Source organism: Saccopteryx leptura, chromosome 1 (genome assembly GCF_036850995.1).
Source record: "Saccopteryx leptura isolate mSacLep1 chromosome 1, mSacLep1_pri_phased_curated, whole genome shotgun sequence".
Lineage (NCBI taxonomy): Eukaryota > Metazoa > Chordata > Mammalia > Chiroptera > Emballonuridae > Saccopteryx > Saccopteryx leptura.
Window position 1 is genome coordinate 203,506,813 of NC_089503.1, and position 25,720 is coordinate 203,532,532.

General features: G+C 38.1%; 1 protein-coding gene across 4 annotated transcripts in view; it reads left to right on the forward strand.

The window, feature by feature from the left end:
• Positions 1–25,720, forward strand: part of LARP1B (La ribonucleoprotein 1B) — a 117,603-nt gene that overhangs the window by 88,688 nt on the left and 3,195 nt on the right. Inside the window, exons 13-18 of one of the 4 annotated variants that reach the window (XM_066385098.1) lie at positions 9,344–9,555; positions 10,002–10,108; positions 19,432–19,592; positions 19,987–20,131; positions 23,882–23,991; positions 24,878–25,005. In XM_066385098.1, coding sequence (XP_066241195.1) covers positions 9,344–9,555; positions 10,002–10,108; positions 19,432–19,592; positions 19,987–20,131; positions 23,882–23,991; positions 24,878–25,005 — 863 coding nt within the window. Of the gene's footprint in view, positions 1–9,343; positions 9,556–10,001; positions 10,109–19,431; positions 19,593–19,986; positions 20,132–23,881; positions 23,992–24,877; positions 25,006–25,720 lie in introns of those variants that run through there. The other 3 variants (XM_066385101.1, XM_066385114.1, XM_066385104.1) reach the window with 3 other exon arrangements.

Consider the following 25,720-nt stretch of genomic DNA (forward strand, 5'->3'; position numbering starts at 1 on the left):
AGATTTTATATATAGAGACATGTTATATATGTTAAAAGCATATAGTTAAAAGCATACATATGTTAAAAGCATATGTTTAAAATTTAATCTGACAGCCTTATCAGGAGGTGACGCAAGGGAATAGAATGTTGGCCTGGGCCACAGAGGGCCCAGGTTTGAGACCCCAAGGTCACCGGCCTGAGCGCGGGCTCACCAGCTTGAGCATGGAATTGCTGGCTCGAGCCCAAAGGTCGCTGGCCTGCAGCCTGAGGTTGCTGGCTTGAGCAAGGAGTCACTGGCTCAGCTGGAACCCCCCAGTCAAGGCACATATGAGTAAGCAATCAGTGAACAATTAAGATGCCACAAATACGAGTTGATGCTTCTCATCTCTCTCCCTTCCGTTCTGTCTATCCCTGTCTGCCTGTCTTTCTTGCTAAAATAAATAAATAAATAAATAAATAAATAAAATTTAATCTGACAATCTGTTTTTTAATTGGTGTGTTTAGACTGTATATAATTAATGTAATTATTGATATGTTTGGATTTAGATCCACTATTACTATTCAGTTTTTGTTCTCTCTGTTTTGTTTCTGTTTCCATTTTCTGCCCTCTTTGGGTAATTTGTAATAATTTTTTTGGCATTTTACTTTATCTATGGTGAGTTTGGCCACATATATCTGTTTCGTGTATTGTTTTTAGAGGTTGGTCTAGAGCTTGCAAAATACACACTTAACTTTTCACAGTTCATTTAGAATTAATATTTTACTGCTTCACTAGAAATGTAGAAACTTAATATCCCTATAGGTTTTTTATGCTGTAGTCATATTATTTATTCATACATTGAAAATTTCATTAGGCATTATATTTTTTACTTGTAATTATCTTGTATGTTTCAGAGAACTTAAAAGGAGAATAATCTGTTTATTTATATTTATATATACAGATTTAAATTTTTTATTTATATATAAAAAAGATTTTTTTTACCATTTCTATCATTCTTACTCTATTTTGTGAAGTTTCCTTCTGGTATCATTTTCTTCTATCTGATGTACATTCTTTAGCAATTTTTTAGTATATATCTGCTATGATTTATCTTAGCATCTGATGAAGTCTTTATTTGACCTTCATTCGCAAAGGATGTCTTCACTGGTTGTATAATTCTGGAAGGACTGCATTCTCCTCTCTGCTCTTTACAACTATAATGTCACTTCTCTGGCCTTCATGCTTTGTCATTTTTTTAAAAAGTCATTCAGATTGTTTCCTTACACATAATGAGTTACTTTTCTCTAGCTACTTTCAAGAATTTTTATTTATCTTAATTTTTCAGCAATTAGAGTGTGGTGTGTCTGTGCTATTTTATCTTTGAAAAATTTTTTTATCTCTGCACTCTTTCCCCCCTCCTGGACCTTTTGTGGTTGTCCTCCTGAGGCTAGGGTAATTTTTCCCAGTTCTTTTTTTCTTTGTTGTTTAGTTTAGATAAATGCTATTGATTCTGGCTTCTTTTAATATTTTTTCTTTATTACTGTAAGCAGTTTAATTGTGATTGCCTTGGTATAATTTTCTTCATGTTCTTGTGCTTTAGACTTTAGTTTTGGATCAATGTGTTAATATATATATTTTCAATCAAATTGAAAATTTTTTAGCCATTATTTTAAATTAAAAAAATTATATATCTTTTTGTACTTTTTTTCTCTTTCCTCCTTTAAGACCCCAATTACATGTGTCCTAGGCTATTTAAAGTCTCATAGCTCACCGATGCTCACTCACTCTTATTTTTTTTGGTCTTTTTTTCTCTGTGTTTTGGGTAATTTCTTCTTCTTTGTCTTCAAGTTCATTAGGCTCTTTTTTTCTGCAGTGTTTAATCTATTTTTTATACTCATCTTTTTTTTAATTATTATTTTTAAGACTATTTATTTTAGAGAGAAGATAGAGCTAGAGAGAGAAAGAAGACTGAAGAAGGGAGGAGCAGGAAGCATCAACTCCCATCTGTGTCTTGACCAGGCAAGCCCAGGGTTTTGAACTGGTGACCTCAGTGTTCCAGCTTTATCCACTGTGTCAACATAGGTCATGTTGGGTTTTTTTTTATTTTTTATTTTACATGTTGTGTTTTTCTTTTCTAGAAGTTTGGGTTCTTTTTAAAATTTTCTGTATCTCTTTTTGATATGTTCCTACTTCTACCTTATTGAAGACACGAAACATAGTTATAATGATCCTTTTTGGCATGCAAAATGAATCCATAGGTGTCTAATTTCTCTGGTTCAGGGATTGGAAGATTATTATCTATAGACCCAAACTGGAAAATTGTCAGGTAATCTGCCCACACCCCTCATTATACTTGCTCTAGGGCTGTGCTGCCATGGCAGGGTTGAGCAGTTTCAACAGAGACTTTATGGCTAAAAAAGCCAAAAATATTAATATCTGGCTTTATAGAAAACTTTTCTTAGTTCTGCTTCAGTGGCATTTTATTTATTAAAAATTATAATAGGGCCCTGGCCGGTTGGCTCAGTGGTAGAGCATCAGCCTGGCGTGCAGGCGTCCCAGGTTCGATTTCCGGCCAGGGCATACAGGAGAGGCGCCCATCTGCTTCTCCACCCCTCCCCCTCTCCTTCCTCTCTGTCTCTCTCTTCCCCTCCTGCAGCCAAGGCTCCATTGGAGCAAAGTTGGCCCAGGCACTGAGGATGGTTCCATGGCCTCTGCCTCAGGCGCTAGAATAGAATGGCTTTGGTTGCAGTAGAGCAACGCCCCAGATGAGCAGAGCATCGCCCCCTGGTGGGCATGCCGGGTGGACCCCGGTTGGGCGCATGTGGAAGTCTGTCTGACTGCCTCCCCGTTTCCAACTTCAGAAAAATACAAAAAAATAAAAATAAAAATAAAATAATAATAATAAAGTGCCAGTTGTCATGTAGCATTTTTTTATAAGCCTCCATTCAACACAAACAGTGTAATAGTCTGTTCTGTTTTTATAAAAGCAATCCCTGTCTGTAATGACAGGAAGGACTGTGGACAAGCTTTATATGGTCCAGATATAGAGCTAGCTGTGCAATGATTTCATTTACTAGCAATAAATTTTGGAAAATCTTTAGTAGAACACCTCATAGTCCACTAGGTTAAAACTTTAGGAAGTATCGGATGCACCTGTAAAGCTTGTTGAAACAAATTAACAGATTTTGTACCCAGCGTTTCTGGTTTAGTAAGTTGATATGGGACCAAAGAATATGTATTTCTAACAAGTTCCCAGGTACCACTTAGAAAATCAGTGCTCTGTCCTAGTCATCTGAACTGTCTGTCAGTCTTCTCTGATTTTAGTGGAAACTGTGTGGTACACATAAACCGTCACAACTGAGCTTCCCTACAGAGCAGATGACCTAGTCTTTTGTTTTTACAGCTTTGGGGGGGGACATAATTTACATTCTATAAAATTAACCCACATTAAGTGTATAGTTTGATGAATTTTGGTTAATTTGTATAGTTGTACACCAGCACCACATTCAGTTTGGTCAATGCCATCATGCCAAAAAGTTCCCTAGTGATGATTTGCAGTCAGCCTCAACACTCAACTCCAGTCTGAAGTTACCAGTGACCTGCTTTCTGTCTGCATGTTTTTGTACTTTCTAGAAATTTTATATAAATGGAATAATGTCTCTTCCTTCTTTTAATTTAATATAATATTTTTGAGGTTGATCCATGTTGTGGCTTATATCAGTACTTTGCTCCTTTTTATTGCTAAATAACATTCTACAGTATGGACATAACACATTTTGTTTATCCAGTTGATGAATATTTGGACTTTTTACAGTTTTGGCCATTATGAAAAATGCTATTTTGAACATTCAGGTGCAAGAAGTGCCCCATGATTTTGATTAAAAAGCTATATCTAGATGATACTCATATGCCATTTGAGGCTTGTGTAGTTGATAAAAATATAATATATTCTTGTTCCGTAATTACTTATATTTCTAGTAATAAAATTTTTATCTATTATAAATATCTTTATAACTATTATTGTCTTAACTGCTTTTTAATAATGTCAGTATTGTGAATTGGTATATGATAATGCTATAAAAATTCTATAAAGTACTTCTTTTGAAATAACAAAAGTACTCTATAAATGTATAAAATTTACACTGAATTAAACCTGATAAAAAATAAATGTAAAACTTAAATAAACCTTAACTTTTTAATAGGAAAATCTTGAGATATAAATTTAAGCAAGGAAAGTTGTGTAATGAACTCTCACGTACCTCTCTCACTTAATCTCAACAAGGTCAATAGTTTGATATTCTTTTTTTATCTGTACTGTGTTCCCCATCTGTTTCTGGTATTTCATATTGAATCTCAAACATCATATGCTTGTTTCTATAAATATTATAAACTGTTATATGTATAAATTTTTATGACACCATTATTTCCATAAAATTAGCATTAATTCCATAATACAATCTACCACCCAGTTTATGTTTAGTTATTCCTGATTGTATGAAATATATCTTCTTGAAATTTGTTGTTTGAATCAGGACCAGATAAGGTACACACATTGCATTTGATCAATAGGACCATTAAGTCTCTCTTAGTCTATAGTCATTCCTCTTCCTTTTTCTATGCCAGTGATTTGTCAAAGAAACTGGTTAATTTGTCATTGGGTTTCTTCAGATTTCCTTGATTGTATCTTCATATCATTTAATATTTACTTTTTCTGTTTCTGTTTATGAACTGGTATTTAAAAATAGAGGATTTAGTATATTCAGGATTTTTACTTTTCTGGTGGCTAAGACTGTTTCTTAGGAGGAGTTTACTTCCTGTTGCATCGTATAATGTCTTTCAGGTTCACTTTTACTGATGTTTTGATTGATATTAATAGCCTGATCCATTCATCATAAACATTCCCTTCAACTTTCTTTTTAAAGGCATTTTATTTTTTTATGTCAGTTTTAGGCTCACAGCAGAATTAAGAGGAAGGCACAGAGATTTCCCATGTACTCCAAGCCCACAACTTGCAAGGCCATCACCCATCTGGTGAAGGGTCTCGCTTCCCCATAGCAACATTTTGCATTGGTGTGGTACACTGGTTACAACCAATGAGCTTACATCGACATGTCATAGTCACCCAAGACCGCAGTTTGAATTAGCATTTATTCTAGGGGTTGCACATTCTTATAGGTTTGGACAAATTTATAATGACTTGTGTCCATTATTACAGTATCATATCTAGTATTTTCTCTGCTCTAAAAATCACTCCAAGTCTTTAATTTACTTAGGTTTCACTCTTGGTGATGTACATCCATTGGGTTTTGAGATATATATTTGTATATATATATAATGACATTTACCTACCACGATATTCTCATGCAGAATAGTTTCACTGCCCTAAAAATCCTCTCTGTTTTATCTATTCATGCCCCCCCAAACCCCAGGAAATCATACATCTTTTTACTATCTCCTCAGTTTTCCATTTCTAGAGTGTTTATTAGTTGGACTCATACAGTATGTAGCCTTTTCAGATTGGATTCTTACACTTAATAATATGCATTTGAGGTTCCATCACATCTTTTCATGGCTTGATAGCTTGTTTCTTTTTAGCACTGCATAATATTCCATTGTCTGAATGTACCACAATTTATTTATCCATTCACCGACTGAAGGACATTCTGCTTGCTTCCAAGTTTGGGCAATTATAAATAGGGCAGCTATAAACATTCATGCGCAGGTTTTTGTGTGGACATAAGTTTTCAGCTCCTTTGGGTAAATACTAAGAAGGGTGATTACTAGATTGTATGGTAAGTGTATGTTTAGTTTTGTGAGAAACCACCAAACTGTCTTCCATACTGGCTGTACTATTTTTTTTTCCCACCACCAATGAATGAGAGAGTTCCTGTTGCTTCACATCCTCATCAGCATTTAGTGTTGTCAGTGTTCTGGATTTTGGCCATTCTGACATATGTGTGGTATCTTGTGTTAATTTGCATTTCCCTAATGACATAGGATGTGGAGTTTTATTGCTTATTTGCTATTTGTATATCTTCTTTAATATATCTGTTCAGATCTTGGTCTCACTTTTTAAACTGGGATATTTGTCTTCTTGTTGAGTTGAGAGTTCTTTGTTTACTTTGGGTAACAGTTCTTTCTCAGCTGTGTCTTTGCAAATATAAATACTTTCTCTCAATCTGTGGCTTGTCTTCTCATCATTCTCTTAGTGTCATTTACAGAGCAGACATTTTTTTTTTTTTTTTTTTTTTTTTTGTATTTTTCTGAAGCTGGAAACGGGGAGAGACAGTCAGACAGACTCCCGCATGCGCCCGACCGGGATCCACCCCGCACACCCACCAGGGGCAACGCTCTGCCCTCCAGGGGGCGATGCTCTGCAGCGACCAGAGCCACTCTAGCGCCTGGGGCAGAGGGCAGGGAGCCATCCCCAGTGCCCGGGCCATCTTTGGTCCAATGGAGCCTTGGCTGCGGGAGGGGAAGAGAGAGACAGAGAGGAAGGAGGGGGGGTGGAGAAGCAAATGGGCACTTCTCCTATGTGCCCTGGCCGGGAATCGAACCCGGGTCCCCCGCACGCCAGGCCGACGCTATACCGCTGAGCCAACCGGCCAGGGCGAGAGCAGACATTTTTAATTTTAATGGCATCCCGTCCAGGTTATCAATTATTTTTTTCATGTATCTTGTCTTTGGTGTTGAATTTCCTTTCAACATTTTATTGAATGGGGGAAAAGATAAATAAATAATCATTTTGCCAAATAGTTTTAAGCAGTCAGTGATAAATATTTCCTAGATCTTCTACTGCAACATTAAAGTTACAACAAACAGCAGGTCCTTGAATAATGTAATTTCATTCAACATGAAATTACATTATTTTTTTGTAATGTTGATAAGATGCCATAGGAACTTAACTCTTGTTTTATCAGTTAGCCTGTGGTAAAATTGGTTTTCTTATATGTTGTATCAATTAAAGTTGCAGAACCTATCAATGATGTTAAGTGCAGTCTTACAGTAGTCTTTTTCTATCATCCCTTCTGTATTTCTTCAGTTCTTTAAACAGTATTCTTTTATCAATGTTTTGGTTATGCTGATACTCAATTTTTACAGGAAAGGAATGGTAAATGCTTTTTTTTATTCTATCTATATCAATTTTCAGAATAATGAGTTGGTGCCTCAGCAAACTACAAATACTATTAAAGTTTAAAGTGCCATTATGAACTTGTGGAGCTTACTTATTTGATGTGTTTAATTCATTTCAGTCATTGTTTTTAGTGGTCAGATCACTTTATTTTACTGGTGGAGTCTCCTAAAGTTTTCTTTTGTGTCCTCATGACCTAAGCTTGTATTTTCTCTATTAATCTCATTGCTGTCTGGCTCAAGATTTCCTAGGCTCAAGTTATACTTTATGCTCCAGACTTTCTGTAAAAGACCAGGTCAGTGGGAAATGGAATTTAGAAACCATAGTCTGATTGCTGGGAACCTTACTATTTCTGGGTTGTTATTGCTCCTAGAGCTTTACAAAGACACTGGATTTTATATATATTTCAGTGTAGGATCATATTTTTATACATGAGTTTTTTTTTGGTACAAGGAAAAACAGCATTAACACAATTTGGTTAAGTTGATCAGTCGTTTGGAGGCTGGATTTATGTTTTCCTAGGTTCTCTTTGTGTGTGGACATAAGTTTTCAGCTTCTTTGGGTAAGCACTGAGGAGGGCGATTACTAGATTGTATGGTAATGTATGAATATTAAATTGTGGCCCTTGCTTTCAGGGAAGCCCTGGTACTTGGCCTTAGCATCTAATGGGATGATATAAAAATAAACACTAAAGGGATAAAATGCAGAGGCATAAAATCAGGAAAGTCTTATAATTTGTGATAAAGAGTCTAGATTTCTACTAGAGGCAAAAGGGAAACATTGAAAGATTTTAGGTAGAAATACAAAATGACCAGATTTACTTCTCAGAGTAATCATTCTGGCAACAGTAAGGAAAATAGATTGGGAATGGAGATGGTGAGACAGGAGACTAGGTAATAGGTTGGGTAAATTCACTTTTGAGTTTATAAACTTGTGTTCAGAGTAGTGCTTGGCATATAGTGGACACTCACTACTTGTAGAATGAGTGAACAAAAGTTTCTAAAGAAGTTGATAGGTCTGAAGAAAAACTATATAGAAATGGAGCCTACATTTTTTACTACTACTTGATTTATGTGCTTGCTTACTTAGTCTCTTACCACAGAGATTATCATAAACTTATTAGTGGAACAACCCAATAGAAAAATGGACAAATAATATGAATGGCAAGTTCATGAAAGGGGAAATCTGAGTGATGACTCTACATATGAAAATATGCTCGACTTCACTAGTAACCAAGGAAATACAAACACCATTTAAGTCTCATGAGATGGGAAAATATTTAAAAGTTTGAACAAAACCCCATCTTGACTAGGATGTGAGATTGCTGGGACGTCTACATGCTGCTGGTTGGGTTGTAGATTGGTGAAGCCACTATAGAAAGTAGCCTGCAGTCCGTGTTCTGAAAGTCAGAAGATGCCTGTGCCATGTCCACTCGGCATTTGCATCTCAGACATAAACACTACAGAAGTGTGCCCACACCTAGACCAGGAGATATGTTCCACAATCTTCATGTTTGAACTGTTGATTATACTAAAATTTGGAAATAACATAAATCTGGATCTTAAGGAGAATGGATACACTTTGATATATTTCTCACTTTTTTTTAAGATAGGACAGGAGAGAAATATCAATTTGTTGTTCCATTTATGTATGCATTCATTGGTTGACTCTTGTATATGCCCTTGACCAGGGATTGAACTTACAACTTTGGCATGTCAGGACAATGCTCTCACCAACTAACTTCCTGGCCAGGGTCCATTTGATATATTTATATAACAGCATAATATTCTACAGTAATATGAATAAACCAAAGCTATGCAAATAGAACTTGAATATTTAAGTAAAAAATATTAACTGAAAACACTTTTAAAATTGTATCTATATATGGCACTTATATAAAGCTAATCATGCAAAATATAAATAATATTACATGAAATGTAATTTTGAGATGAAAATCTCAAATTTAAGATCTTGGTTATCTCTGGAGAGGAAAAGCAAAATGTGATTAGGTAAGATTGGACAGTGGGCTTCAGGCTATTTTTCTTTAATAAAAAGAAAAAAGTCTGAAATAGATACTGCAAAATTAAAATTTAGAAAAGCTATGTAATGTGTAGACAAGTGTTTCTTTTTTTTCTTGTATATTTGAAATGTTTCTAATGAAAGCCTTTGAGAGTAGAGAATTTCAAAATTATCCTTTCTCTCAAAATATTTTCCTAGCATCTAAATACTCATAATAACTTTATTTTGCAGATTTGACTGGTGAGTTGGCTCAGAAGCTGTCCGTTGTTTCAGAAGTATCTTCCACAACAATGGCCTGTTCACTGCCAACAGCAGTCCCTGAGTCTCCTAAAAGTTACCTTGCAAGGACATGCAAAACACCCCGAACACCTAGGTTACAAGATCCAAACAAAACACCAAGGTTTTATCCTGTTGTTAAAGAGCCAAAGGCTCTTGATATAAAGGTACACAAAACAACCAGCAATAAAGCCTGCATTTTTTATTCTTTAACATTGCAAAATGAGCCTTTTTACTTTTTGTCACACTTAAAAATGTATATTTGAGCTTGTAGGAATTCATTCGAAAGGGTACTTTACCGTAGCCATGCTTTCTTAGGTTAAGGAAGAACTTCTTTATAGTTGGGTAGTTTAAAGATAATCAGAAGGTGTAATGAAGACCTATACTACGTTGTATTCCCTTTAATTCTTGGGTTGAATCCTAGCCAAGGGCCTTGTTTTTTAAGTTTTGTAACTTGTATGTGATATGTTTTGAGTTTTATGACTTCATATGATTTCATAATGTGTCATTCACAATATGGACATGTTTAAGTTGGTTTACAGTCAGAGGGTTTTTATTTACTTGTGAAGTTCATACTACTGAAAGTAATTGCAATGTTTGACCTTTCTTTTAGAGTCCCAGAAAGAGAAAAACAAGACATAGTACCAATCCCCCTCTGGAGTGTCATGTTGGTTGGGTAATGGATTCCAGAGATCACGGGCCAAGAGCATCCTCTGTCAGGTACTGGATTTGTCAATCTTGCTTTGTTCTTGATTTTAAATTTGTTGAAAACATACCAATTACGTATTTGTTGAAAACCTACCAATTACATATTTAAAAATTGACTTGTTAGCAAATTATTGAACAATGAAGAAACCAAGGAAGGAGACGTAAATGCTCTTGGATGGTCTGATATTTTTTTCTACTCTTTTGTGATAATTTTGATTCAAGTTTACTGATTCTTTCCTCAACTCTGTCCTGTCCAGTATGCTGATAAGCCTGTCAAAGGAATTCTGTATTTCTAATATCTGTGTCACCTGCAGTTTTTCACTAATCTTTAATTGACTTCCCTACAGGAGTGGGGCTCCGGAGCCTCTCTGTCCCCCGTGTTTCTCAGAAGGTGACTGTGCCCCTATTATACTGCAGGAGCTCTTGCTCTCTGCTTGTCCTTATCTGTCACTGCCCCTTCTTTTGAAAGTCCTTTCTTTCTGTTTGTGATGTGTGTCAGTAATGTATAGTCATTTCAGTGAAATTACTTAGTGCTAGCTAGCACTTCCTGTGTTCTTTCAGTAATGCCCAGGCACTGTGCTGACTGTTTTATAGCCATTATTTAGATGTGTGTGTGTGTGTCTTCTTCAGACAGTACATTCGTGAATGGCAGAACCTCAGTGCCTGTCGCAGGTGGTACTGGGTAAGTGACCGGGTGAATGAAACCCCCGTCCCCGTGTCAAGGCAGTTCTGTGCCTTGTGTGAACAAACGGTGTTGAGTATAGAACTACTTTGTATAAGATAACTCTACTTTTACCCGGTTTATTTGTTTTTCATATTTGCTAATCTTACAGAGGCATTTCCAAGCAGACTTATCCTTTACCAAAAGACTCCTAAATTTCACCTGGTTTTGCTTGGTTAGAAAAGTGTTACTAACCTCAGAAATTTACATGTAAATCATTAACCACATTTATAAAACGTGGGTTGTTTTTCCTGCAGTTTGAAGATTAAGTGTACCACTGTTTAACTATAAATTTTTATTCATTTCTTCCATACAATTTTTTGAATAACTATTATATAAAAAGTTTTATATTTGGTGGAATGGTTTATTAAGATGTAAGAGATGTATTTTATACTATTAGTGACTATAGTGGCTAGTTCGAGAGATATTTCTGGTTGAGATATTATAGTGTGTGTGTGTGTGTGTGTGTGTGTGTGTGTGTGTGTGTATGTGTGTGTATATTTTCAAATCAGCTACTATGAGAAAGGCAAGAAGGTTCATCTGAACTTGAGGATGTCCTGGGGAACTTGACTGAGCATGGACAGTAATCTTGATCTTGATGGATAAGATTTCAGCAGGCCAAGGTGGGAAATAGAGAGGGAGAGGATTTATAAGGGAGGGAAGAGCAAAGTTACCAGACAGACAAAAATATTTGGTGGTGCAGTATAAGCACATCCCTTACACATCCCTGGAGCCTAAGACAGGAGAATACCATGATGGCATTTCATAGGAATGACTCTTGTGGAATGAAGTCAGGGTTTGGCCAGGCCTTTGTGAATACCCTGCCAGGAAAATTTGGCTTCTTCTGTAGGTAAAGGGTTTTGAGCAGCAAAAGTGATATGATTTACTGTATTTTTCGCTCCATCAGATGTATTTTTCCTCCCCAAAAGTGGAGAGGAAAATGCCCGTGCATCTTATGGAGCAAGAAATATGGCATTTTATTAAATATTTTAATACACCATTTGGTTCAGAATACTTTTTTTTTTTAATTATTTTTCTCCTTAAAACCCTAGGTGTGTCTTATGGTCAGGTGCATCTTATGGAGCGAAAAGTACGGTAGTTAAATTGTTTTTAAACATTTTAGTCTAAGGACTTCTTTATACTTTTAAAAATTATTGAGGACCTCAAAGAGCTTGTTTAGCGAGTCACAAATTAACTGAATTAAAAAGTAAAATGGAAAAAGTAAATATTTATTTAAAAATAACAATAATAAACCTATTTTATGTTAACATAATTTGTTATTTTTATTGAAGTAAAGGAATAAAATCCAGGATGGAAAATAATATTTTAATAGCCTTTTCAGGAACTTGTAGGTATTCTCTGATATTTTTAACAAAGCTGAACAGGCATTGTTTTTTTAAAAGTTAGTTGTAATGTGGACTCTGAAACCATATCAATGACCATTTTATTCCCAGTGAATTTTTCATACTCTGTTATATTAAAAGCCATTGGACTTTCTTATACTTTGAATAGGTTTTTGCCTATTTGTGCTTTTGTAACAATTATACATTGGTCATCGGGAAAAAGTGACTCCCAGAGTTATGCAGACTTCTAAATGTTGACATATTTTAATATACAATTTTGAAAAAAAAAATCACATTTAAAAAAACCACTAAAGAGAGTAAGTTAGGGAAGATGGCAGAGAGAGAAGGGCCAGGGATCTCTCTCCACTTCGACAGCAACTGTACTGGCAGAAGCTATCTGCACTGACTGTTCTGGAACTCGAGTCTAGTAACATTAAAACTTAAATGTTGACAGTTTGTCTGGTAAACTGTGGTTAATACTGCAGGGCAGCTTTGAAGTCTTGATTTGTTTGTTTTCTTAACAGGTAATATTCTTGTTTACTGATCTCAGCAGGGGGCTTCCTTGAAACTGTATCCAGGAATGGGATGAGTGTAACCTGAGACTCTGAAGGCCTCTTCCACCAACTAATCTCTCTGGGGGCAGGGTGTTTTCTCAGCTTCAGTAGGGGGAGATATATGTCAGATCTCCATGGAGACCTGAGTTACTGCCTCCCCTCCCCACTTCTTGTTTTCAGCTGTGTCTTGTTGCACTGATTGGAGCTGGAGAGATGTCTGGAGATCTCTGATCCAGAAGCAATTCAGTATTGTTTTGTGGAAGGATCAGTCCCTCCTCCAGCTATGGCCACCTCTAGCATGGATGAGTCAGCTTTTTTAGGTCATCTCCTGCATTCCTTAGCCCTTCACATTCTGTCCCCCTCTCTCTCCTTTCCACTTGGGAGATAAGCTAGTCTTTTCAACACACCTCGCTCCTTGGTCACCAGGCAAGTGGCTGTGAGCAGTATTTTCTGCTCTTTTCCCTGGAGTGAGATCCCCTCTGGGCTCTCAGCCTCACCCTCCCCGCCCTACATTCCTGTAAGCAGGGGAGATTCAGGTGCTCTCTACCAGGTTTGTTGTGGCTTCTTCTTTACTCCTTGGTTTTTGAGAGCTGTTCTTGTAGTCCAGAGTTGGTTTTTCATGCTGATTTTTCCTAAATTGATTTGTATTCCAGTTTGGTGGTGAGGGCTGGGCGTCTGTGCATCCGCCTCCAAAGGAAAAGTTAGTAAAGGCTGGAGTTCCTTGCTCTGACTGCCAACTGCCTCTGATCAACAGGGTGCAGACACAGAGTCTGTGGCCCACTGTCTGAATGTCCTATTTGGGGGGCACTGAAAAACAACCAGTTACAGAGGGAACTTTAGAAAACTACTATGCATGCCTGAGGAAAGACATAGGCTCAGAATCGAGGTGTGGAGATTCTAACCTTTCACCGCAAGCCCTTCCCCAGTGTAGACACCCTACAACATGAAACAAACAGCAAAGCATGGGGAAGAAGGAGAATCTGAATGCAGAGTGCCTACATTTTAAGATTTATGTGTATTTTGCCACGCACACAAACTCCTAAAAGAATCACCATTGATTGATTTTATTAGAAAAGTCTTTAGGTGTTAGTGGGAACTATTAAATTTATGGAGACAAACACAATGTTTCCAAAATTCTGACTTTTGCATGAAGTCTCAAATTCTTTCTTGACATTACAGACTAACTTTGTTCATCTTCAAGGACATAGCTGACACAAAATGACGTTTGAATAACCGTAACTTGGTGGTTCTTCTAATTAAAAATGGTATTCCGATCAGTGAACAACTAAGGTGTTGCAATGAAAAACTGATGATTGATGCTTCTTATCTCTCTTCATTCCTGTCTGTCTGTCCCTATCTATCCCTCTGTCTCTGTAAAAAAAAAAAAAAAAAAAGTATTTCGTGAAAAAGATCAGTTAGTTGAGCTCACAACTTTATCACATGCATGCTTTGACTTAAGACAGCGCTCTTAGTTTGAGCTGCTGTACCAAGTATGCCAGAGACTGGATAGCTTAACTGTAACCTTTGTTTCTCACAGTTCCAAGATCGAAGTACCGGTAGATCTAGTATCTGGTGAGGGTCACTTGCAGTTTGCCAATGGTTATGTTCTTGTATCTTCACACGGTGGAGAGCAGCAAGAGAAAACAAGCTCTCTCCTCTCTCTTCTAATAGGAAGGGCACTCCTGAGATCTGTACCCTGTCTCAATGACTTCTCACTACCGTCACATTGGAGGCTAGGAATTCAACAAACATTCAGTGCATAACAGCAGCCATTGACTCTGAAATACTGCAAAAATGATTTATGCTTCTTCCCATTCTCTATTTTTCTAATTGTGATTAAAAAAAACATAATATAAAATTTACTGTCTTAACTACTTGTAAGTGTATTGTTGGGCAAATGAGTTTGTAAAATTTGTGTTTTTTTAGTTTGTTCACTTTTATTGTTAAAAATAGTGCTGGGCAGTGCTAGGTATGTGAAATTGCAGCTTACCTTCCTGCTTGGGGAGGGCCATTGTCTTGCTAATGTTTGCTGGAGGAGAAAAAAAAAAGCCAAGATGGTGGCGAAAGAGAGAGAAGCCAGTTTTGCAGAGTAAGAAGCCATGTTGGCAGATGGGGAGCGAGAGGTGAGGGGCTTTGGGACTGGTGGGGCCTTTGATGCTAAGAGGAACCGGAGAAGATTCTCCTGGTTGTGGAACTGGAGAATGTGTCAGTAGCTTTGTGAGCCCTGAGTGAGAGGGAAGTGTTTTCCCTGTGTGTTTGCTCGTCAGCCAGTGTGAGACTCTAATAAAGAATGGCCCATTTTTTTGGCTCCACTGTTTCTTTACCGTCTGCGCGAATCCAATGAGAACCTGCATGTGAATTGCCACGAAGGCAGCAACTACTGGTCATACATGTATCATTTAGTGCTGTTAAGTATATTCTCATTGTTGTGAAACATTTCCAGAACTTTCTTATTTTGCAAAACTAAAGCTTCTGCCTCATTTTGTCACACACAGTAAGACATATACTCAAGTGTTGAGAGTTTGTAAAGTTTATTTTTTTGCTTCATCAAGGACATCTTTTTTTTTTTATAAATAAATTTTTATTTTAATGGGGTGACATCAATAAATCAGGGTACATATATTCAAAGAAAACATTTCCAGGTTATCTTGTCATTTAGTTCTGTTGCATACCCATCACCCAAAGAGAGATTGTCCTCCGTCACCCTCTATCCAGTTTTCTTTGTACCCCTCCCCCTCCGCCTCTCCCTCCTTCCCTCCCCCCACCCCCCGTAACCCCCACACTCCTGTCCATGTCTCTTAGTCTCACTTTTATGTCTCACCAATGTATGGAATTCTGCAGTTCTTGTTTTTTTCTGATTCACTTATTTCACTCGCATAATGTTATCAAGATTCCACCATTCTGCTGTAAGTGATCCGATGTCATCATTTCTTCTAGCTGAATAGTATACCATGGTGTATATGTGCCCCATCTTCTTTATCCAGTCTTCTATTTTTTTTACAGTGATTAAAAACCTTTAAGCAAACTCTTGGCCAATACAGCAAGAATCCATAAAAGAGTAGTGTCCTTAACATGTTCACCAAGTCCAAGTTGGCCCCATCACCATGCCAAATCCCTGAAAAATGCAACCCAACCCCAGTTCAGTCTGTTAGGAGCTGTTACAGGGAGCAGGAGTCCAGGAAAAGTCCACATCCAGGAAAAGTCTGCATGGCACTGGAATTGTTGTCACCATTCTATACTTTGCAGTTCATGTCCAAGTCCCAATGACTGCTGCTTCTAGCTGGTAATGATTTAGGTAGACTGGAAAAGCCATTTGCAGCATGCGTGAATATGGAGCTTCTGTTCTCCTCTGCCTGGAGAGATGAGACCAGGTTGCTTTTCCCTGGAGCTCTGCGACTGTGGCATGGTAAAGAGAACCTTGGGATACACTAAGCTGGGTGGCAAAGGTAGATTCATAATAGAAGTTGGCAAAAGGGGGAAAGAGAGCTCTAAATTAGGAGTAGGTCCCAGCCTGAAATATGAGTGGAGCATTGAGGTAGGAGGGATAAAGGAAACACTATATATTAAGCAAAGCAGCAGAAAATAGGACTATCAACACCCACAACAGAGATCTTTGAGGGAAGAATAAAAAACCTGACTATTCAGGCAAGACATAGTTAAGTGGCCCTTGTGCAAATGAGATCAGTTTACCTGCTTCGTGGAAGAAATACCCTAGGCTCGTCCACAGTGTCGTAGATAGGGCCGACGGCCCTGGGCACCTTCAGCCTTCAGTGGCAAACCCCAGCTTTCTGGGCACGGTTAGGTCATAGGTAGCTGGAGCAGGGCTGGAAGAGACTGAACCCTCCCTTAGAGGAGCAAGGGGGAAGCCTACCTTCCAGTGTCCCTGTTTCCTCACAGCAGAGGCATGTAAGCCTGGCAGGCTTTTAGCTCAATGACCTTCCTTTCCACTATTGAAGCAGGACCCAGATGGCATCCTATGAGACCCCTTTGGGGCATTGGAGCCTTTAAGGGTGTATCCTAAAAGCTGGTAGTTCCTCTGATCTCTATTAGGCTTTTTTCTGCCTCTAGGTGTCTTAAAAGCCATGCTCAGAAGATCTCGCTGAGGGGTTTGAGGGTCCCCATCCGCCTATATAAATATTTTCCATATATCTGGAGCTATTTGGAAAAAGACAAAACAGTGTTATTAGCTGGATCTAATAAAGAAGGTAGTAGTTTGCAGGCGAAAAAGATTTGGTGTCTCCTGTTCATCAGCATTCAAAAGAAATGTAATTTTTTTTTTTTAGGTAAAAAGCATGATATGGTAGACCCGTATGAGTTCCAGGATATGACTACCCCCTTTTAATTTTTTTTTTAAATTGACCTTAAAACATTTGCTGAGTACACTTTAATAATACCTTAACTTTAAAGATTGTAAGCATGACAAAATACAGTAAATGCTTTTGCTCCATATGTAGGAGCATTTTCAGTTTAGCCAGTTTAGGAAATGCAATAACAGAACAATGCATATAGAGAATGAGCTATAACATGCTAAGCAGCCTCTCCTGTTTTGACAGAGGTTACTATAGATCCAGAATATGTATCCACTGTAATGTGGACATACGACTGTTTGCCAAATGAAGGTATATGAGTTACATCCATCTGCCAAAGGTGTCCTGGTAGGGGTCCTTGAGGGTTAACTCCAAATGAAGGGGCAGTATAGGACCCCTTGGACAGGACTTCCCAATCTGCCGTGCTGCTTCCCGAGAAAGTTGAAACTGTTTACACCCGGCTGCAGCGTTCTGGTAATGAATAGTATGAGACTGACTTGCTCGGTCTGTCATGGTTGCTCCATATAATTTTCTTTTGGGTAGCTTGATCAACAAGGGCATTCCTAGGCCCTGGCCGGTTGGCTCAGTGGTAGAGCATTGGCCTGGTGTGCAGGATTCCTGGGTTCGATTCCCAGTCTGAGCACACAGAAGAAGCACCCATCTACTTCTCCACCCCTCCCCCTCTCCTTCCTCTCTGTCTCTCTCTTCCCCTCCCGCAGCCAAGGCTCCACCGGAGCAAAGCCACCCTGGGCACTAAGGATGGTCCCATGGCCTCTGCCTCAGTCGCTAAAATGGCTCTGGTTACAACAGAGCAACACCCCAGATGGGCAAAGCATTCCCCCCTGGTAGGCATGCCAGGTGGATCCCGGTCAGGCGCATGTGGGAGTCTGTCTGACAGCCTCCCCATTTCCATCTTCAGAAAAATACAAAAAATAAATAAATAAAAGAAAAAATACAACCAAAAAAAAAAAAAAGAGAGAAAAAAGAAAAGAAAAGAAAAAAAAAGGGCATTCCCTTGTGCTAAAGCTCCAGGGAGCATGGGGAGTGAGCTTGAGTATGTCCTATGAAACATGGAGCTCTATGTTGACATATAAGTCTTTGAAGAAGGAGGAACTGCTGAAATAGTTCATCAGCATTTGTCCCTAAGACAGCAGTCTTTATAGTGGAAACACCATAACTAAATATTTGCTGTCTGTCTATACATTAAAGGGGGAATATGGCAAATGCTGAAAAGCCATGATCTTTGTGCCCCTCCCTTCCCCCAACCCCCTCCCTCTCCTCCCCCCACCCTGTAACCCCAACACTGTTGTCCATGTCTCTGAGTCTCATCTTTATGTCCCACCTATGTATGGAATCATATAGTTCTTAGTTTTTTCTGATTTACTTCTTTCGCTCACTATAATGTTATCAAGGCCCATCCATGTTGTTGTAAAAGATCCTATGTCATCATTTCTTATGGCTGAGTAGTATTCCATAGTATATATATACCAAAGCTTTTTAATCCACTCGTCCTCTGATGAACACTTGGGCTGTTTCCAGATCTTTGCTATTGTGAATCATCAAGGACATCTTAAGTTGAAACTGGCACTATGAATAATACAATCACTAGTAAGTAAAGTTTGGTTCCACTGTCTTAATTTGCATCAGCAATTGTTTTAGTACTATCAGTACAAATGTTAACACATAAAAGAGTGAATAGTATTTTAGTATTAGTGGGAAATAGTTTTGACCTTGCTGACTTTCTGAAAGGTTCTTGGGTACCCCTTTAAGCTTCTACAAACCACACATTTAGATCAATGTCTTAGGAAGATCACTTTGGTGGCAAGTTAAGGGAGAGAGATGAAAAACAAAAACAAAAACCGGAAACCAGTTGGTTCCATTGAAAGAGTCAGAAAGCTTAAATTTGAATAATGGAGTGCAAATGAGAAGGAAGAGACAGATTCAGACGTGGAATAGATTTACAAAATTGCTGGTATGTCTTTGGGATAATAAAATTATTGCCTTTGTGTTAGATTTTATTATTTCCACTTATTCAATTTATATTATTAACCTATAATAACTCAAGAAAAGTGAAATTTTTTCCAATACCATAACAACAAAAAAAGAACTTACCTAAAATAAATTAATAATGGACCCAGGAGAGAAATAAACTAGCTATTCAGTTACCTGCTTCTAGTTATTGTTTTAGATTGAGAATTTCTGACCATTTTTTAAAATCAATTTTTGTATTTACCTGTGTGTTGAACATAATAACAATTCATCTATAGATCTGTATGTCATTTGTTTAGGAGAGTTTTGGGGTAATGTCTTTTCTGTTGCTCATAATCTCACTGAAAACAAATAGTGCAAAGATGTTTAAACACCTGGATCTTACTTTTTGGTTTGACGGCTTTTTCCTCTCCTCACACAGCAGTTCAAATGCTTCACCTTCAGAAGGCACACAGCTCGTAGGACATTACGGATGTACTCCGCACTCACTCCCCAAGTTCCAGCACCCTTCTCATGAGCTTCTGCAGGAAAATGGCTTTACCCAGCAAGTGTACCACAAGTATCGTCGAAGGTGCCTGAGTGGTGAGATGCTTGTCTCTTTTTTTATAGAGCTATATTTAAAATTAAAGTATAATTCTGAAAAATTCTAATTGTGACATTTAATATCAGGTTAAGATATTTGTGTGTTAAACGTGTAATTACCTTATGTAAATGTGCTTTTATATATTCTTATTCTTTTGTTTTATAGCTTAGACACATTAAGAAATCAAGTTTAGTGTATTGTTACTATTGACTAATGTTTAAATTTGAGCAGTGAGTCAGAAAATAGATTAATATTTGTTCTTTATTTAGAAGAAACCCAAGTACAAGAGGATTAAATCTGTCCCAGCTGTCTTTATTTGTTATGTTAAACGTCTGCTGTTTTTATTTTAATAAGTATCTTTAATTTAAAAAGTTTTATTTTAAATTTTTCCAGAGAGAAAGCGCTTGGGAGTTGGACAGTCCCAAGAAATGAATACCCTCTTTCGTTTCTGGTCCTTTTTCCTGAGAGACCACTTCAATAAAAAAATGTATGAGGAATTTAAACAGCTTGCTTGGGAAGATGCAAAAGGACATTACAGGTCAAATATTATTTTCATCTTTTTACATTTGGAGAGAGTTTTTAAAAAATAGAAACTAGTAATGAAAAGCAGCTCCGTTCTGAGCTGTGAAAGCAGCACCACGTGACTGGAGGGAGGGCGGCCCCCGTTTTCTGCGGCTGCTTATCACATCGCCCCCAACTCAGCTTAGAACAACAGTTAGACGCAGCTCCTCCGGGTCCTCCGGGTCCTCGGGGTCCTCCGGGTCGGGACAGCAGGAGCAGCATAGCTGGGTTGCCCTGGCTCAGTTCTCCCATGAAATTGCAGTCAAGGTGTTTGTTGGACGGGGCCATCGGGTCTAAAGACCTGACTCGGCCCAAGAATCCTGTTCCCGCTCGTTCCCGTGGCTGTGGGCCGGAGGCCATAGGGCCTTCCTCCCCATGTGGGCCTCCGCATCGGGCATCTCGGTGACATGACCTCACTCAGAGCTAGTGAGCTGCGAAGGAGGGAGAACTTCCAGCAGGGAAGCCTCAGAGTCTTGTGTGATCTGCACTTGAAAGTGATGTAGCACCCCTTCTGCCATGTTGTGTTGTTCGTGACCCACCCGGTACAGTGCAGCAGGGCACTGGACAGGGCTGTGCAGACCGGGAGGTGGGGTCACCGGGGACCATGTTCGAGGCTGGCATGAAGGCCAAATGAAATGAGACAGGGAAAGTGAGAGTGCCTACAGGGCTGAGTTGAGACCAGACCAAGAGCGTGAGAAGGAACATGAAGTGAACTCGTGCAAGCTATTTATAGATTCCCATGTAAAGGGAGAAAGGAGAAGCGTGGAAAGAGGAAAAAAGATAATTTTCCTTTCAGTATTTTCTGAATTTATCTTTCTATAAGTTATAACCATGGATGCCTCTTGTAAATCTCAAATAAGAGTATATTATTAATAAGACACTGTGATCTTTAAGAGGTAAAAAATTACTGCAAGTAAATTTTTTTAGAATTTGTTTGCTAAGGAAAAAGTAAAATTCAAATGTTGCAGTAGTCTATTGCCTTTACCAATCTAAGAATTTTAACATTCCTCTAAACTGTCATTAATTTGATAAAAACCAAAAGTTCTCAATTTCTGTTAAAATTACACTGGTTTGTAAAAATGAAGCCCATTTAAATTTCATCTAGAATCTTCATCTCGATAGGGAATGTCAGATACCTGGCATTTGTACATCCGTTTTCCTCTGCTCTGTCTGTTGCTAGCATCTCTAATCAATCCCGCAGTTTTAATGTTGTTCTTGCGTACAGATTTATAGTCTTTCTTATTATAACATTAATAGCTACTGCTAGCTATTAAAGTTTGTCATTTCTGATCTCGATGTTTTCATTGTTGTTGTAGTCTGACTTGCTTAAAAAAATACAGTAGAAAATATAGTAAGACTTCACTGAACATAATAAGGTCAAATAATTTTACAATTCATACATACATGCAAATTTAAGAATAGTTTGAAAAACATGTTTTAATTTACACATGTAATACAAGTATATACGAGTGTTAAATTGACTTGGTCACAAATTATAATATTTTTCTTACTATTGAACTTAGAAAAGTTTGAAAGCCATTGTTATAATTAATTTCAGCATATTTTACTATTTAAGAGAGCAGTTTGTTCTTCAGGACTTTGGATACTTTTCTGATCCCATTCCTATGCAAGTCTATATTGCGAGTTCCTTTTCTGTGTTCCTCTGTGGATGTTTCTAGTACCTTTTTAAAATCATTTTATAATTTGGGTCTGTTCATTTAGTGTTGACAACTAGACGGAGTTAGCTATTTCTTAGGAAGTATAGCACAGTGGTTCAGCATCAGAAGGTTTTGGAATGAGACCTAGTTTTGAGTCCTACTCCATTCATTTATTCTGACTGTGGCAAATTATAATCCTTTATGAAGTGGGGAAAATGAGGATGGATGCCCTTATAAGGTTATTGTGAAGATTAAACAAAACAACATGCAAAGCGCTTATCATATTACCTGATACATAGCAAGTCCTCGGTGAATGGCTATTGTTATTAGGAAAAAGATTATTATTAAATATACCCATTGACTAAAACTAGCATTGAGGTGGTATCAGGAAGGAAGGAAAGAAATAGCATTAACACAGATCTTCAATGTGCCAGCTGTGGTGTAAGCGCCTTATGGATAGTATCTCATCTATTCTTAAAAAGCAGGATACTGTCTGTATTTGCAGGGATACAGTTATGAGCCTAGAATTCAGATGCAGTTCTTTCTGGTTCTTGGCTGCTTCCACAGTCTCACCATGAAGGGCAAGTGAGGGAGGAACACCAGGAGGCCCGCCATTGCCCTGCTCTTCAGTGGCCATGCTGCCTGTCTGGGTTGTGTTATTAATGTCATACCTTTGCTCTTTAGAATTTATTTGCTAAGGAAAAAGAGTAAAATTCAAATGTTGACGTAGTCTATTGCCTTTACCAATCTAAGAATTTTAACATTCCTGTAAACTGTCATTAATTTGATAAAAACCAAAAGTTCTCAATTCTACTTTTCAGAGATAAAGAAAGGGTGTAGGCTTTTAAGCTCCCCTGATGATTCTTCTGTGAAGCCCAGGTTGAGAACCATTGATATCCATGTAACATGATCCCATAGGAGGAATGTCAAGGCAGATTTGTCATTCTGAACAAAGTTCTTTAGTCCTGAGTTTCCTTACACTCCAGCCATACAGGCTCACAAAGCAGCATCACTTCTGGCTACCAGAGCACAGGGCTCCCCTTTGTGAGTGTGGAGGTGCAGTTGGCAGTCCTACCTTACTCTTGGCAGATTGCTCTTCTTCTGGACTGCCACTCTTGATCTTGTAAATAAGACAAACACACACATACCACCACCACTATGGCCCACCTTTCTGTGAATAACAGCCAGATAATATATTACCAGTAATGAAGAAACTGTAGCCTCTACTAAACTTAGGCACCCAGAATGGCAAGGATTTTAGCTGAGGAATCTTTGTGACATATTTTAGTTCAGTGAGCTAGGGATGTCCTTATACCGCTGTCCTGTTGACCTTGTCTGCTTTCATTAGTTCTGCTCATTGCCGTTGAAGGTTGAGCTCATGTAGCTTGCTGATCCACTCCCCACAACTTCTCTCAGGCTCTCTAGGTAAGTAAAGGAAGAAACAAGGAAAGTAGTTTTGTGATTTATGTAGTAATTAACAATTCTTTTAGCAAATGTCTCTTATGAAATGTTCTTTATAACTGAAGCAGGGAGGAATTCTTAGGAGCCATTTCATTAGGGTTGTCCCTCTATAGTTTTGAATGGTCAGCCACATCTAGGGTCTTGAACACATGAATATGGTCTTTGTCTGTCTAGAGTGAAGACTATGTTCACGAGTATTTAATGCCATGCACCAACACACCATTATAATTCTTGGTTTGGGAAAAATCAAAAACATTCTCAGTTTGTCACTAAATCTTTTGACCAGTTCTTCAGCAATACCAGGGAAAAACCCTGCGTCTGTCCAAAGAAGGAGCTTCTCATCCACGGCCTCCCTCTTGCTCTGAGGTTCCCAGTACAATCTCCGGGGGGGGGGGGGGGATAGGGGGGGCTATGGCTGAGCCAACAAAAACAGCAAAGCCACATATGGGTTACTGCTTACCTCTTCAACTAAACATCTCTTTTGAAACATACATACAGTTAAACATTTTGGTGGGTCATTTGTGCTGTTTGCTTATATCAGTCCTGCTAAATATGAGATGTTGGCATTGTAGCAAAAAATTTTGTTATAAACATTTTATTTTTCACAGGTATGGATTAGAATGTCTGTTCAGGTTTTATAGCTATGGATTGGAAAAAAAATTCAGACAAGAAATTTTTAAGGACTTCCAAGAAGAAACCAAAAAAGACTACGAATCTGGTAAAAAAAAAAAAAAGACAATAACTTATTCTATTACTTAATTATAAACCTAAGTCTGTTAAAAAATAAGGAATTCATAACTTTTTTCCCGTCAGACCATGTAGTACTCAGTGAAGGATGAGGAACACGTGTAGCAGGAATAAGACCTTCCCTGTAAGGTGTTGGAAAGTATTCCTAAGTGTTTCCTCATGGAGTTGTATATTGTCGTGATTCACTCAACAAACGTGACTACTCATGCTGTTGTCTTCTGTGAAATCCCTGTGTGACATCAGTAGGTGTGCCTGAGCGGTGGAGCCGTACAAGGGGACCAGCGCAGGCTCTGGGCAGACTCTCCGTCTCGTTTCCCCCTCAGAAGCTAGGGCACCTTGGGCAGCTGGCTAATGCTTGTCAGTTTCAGTTTACTCTTTAGTAATTCATACAAAAGCTCCTATGTTCCGGGGTCATATATGCTTCAGATTAGTTTAATATATAATAAAACGTATAATATAAAATAATACGTGTTACATAGCAACTGCTAAATAAATGTTTGCTGCCTTTATTCATTACACTGTCTTATTCTAAAGATCTAGATCAGGGGTCCCCAAACTTTTTACACAGGGGGCCAGTTCACTGTTCCTCAGACCATTGGAGGGTCACCACATACAGTGCTCCTCTCACTGACCACCAATGAAAGAGGTGCCCCTTCCAGAAGTGCTGTGGGGGCTGGATAAATGGCCTCAGTGGGCCACATGCGGCCCACGGGCCGTAGTTTGGGGCTGCCTGATCTAGATAATATGTATGTATATTGAAAGATAAATGGTTTATTGCTGGTAGGATTCTGTTCAGTATGAATCTTTTTTAAAATTTCTATATAATTTACCATGTATATTCTTCTTTGTTATATTAGGTCAGCTGTATGGATTAGAAAAGTTTTGGGCTTATCTAAAATATTCTCAATCTAAGACACAGTCTATTGACCCCAAACTTCAAGAATACCTCTGCAGCTTTAAGAGGTTAGAAGACTTCCGTGTTGATGTAAGTTTTAAGTCCTTTCCTCTGTATTTTTATTATACTTATATTTTAAGCTATCAGTGTCTTTCTTTAATTTTACTATTTTTATTAACTTTTTATTTTGAAAATTTAACTTTCCAGTTTTGAAATCAAAGTTCAAAACAGGTACAAAAATTATACAGAGAATTTCCATATGCTCTTTTTCTTTTTTTTTGAATGGACTAGGGTGGCACTGGTTAACACAATTACACAGGTTTCCCGTGCATAACTCCACAACACATCATCTGTATCCCCACCCCAGCCCCATAAACTTCTTCACCTTTAATTCCCAAATGCTACAGTTTACGTAATCACAATCACTGTGCGGCTGTCAGCTCGCTTCGGTTGTGGTACGCCCATTGTGAAACATATTATAGATTTAGTAACTTTTATATGGATATGTTACTGATTTCTCACCAGCAGCTTGAAGGTATTTTCCCTTTTATGTACTTTTATAGTTTCCTAACATATGCTGATGTAACATGAATGGAGGGCTTCCTGCCAAATAAAATTAGGCAAGAAGGTTATGTGCACACCTAGAGACAGCAGAGGAGGCTTCAGATAATGCGGCAGGAAAAGGAAAAGGAAAGCATTAAAAAAAGAATGGGATGAACATAAGATAAAGGACAGAGAAGAGGAAGAGAAGTAAGGAAAGATGAACAAGACTCCAGCAGCAGAAAGGGGGGAAAGGAAGGCGAGG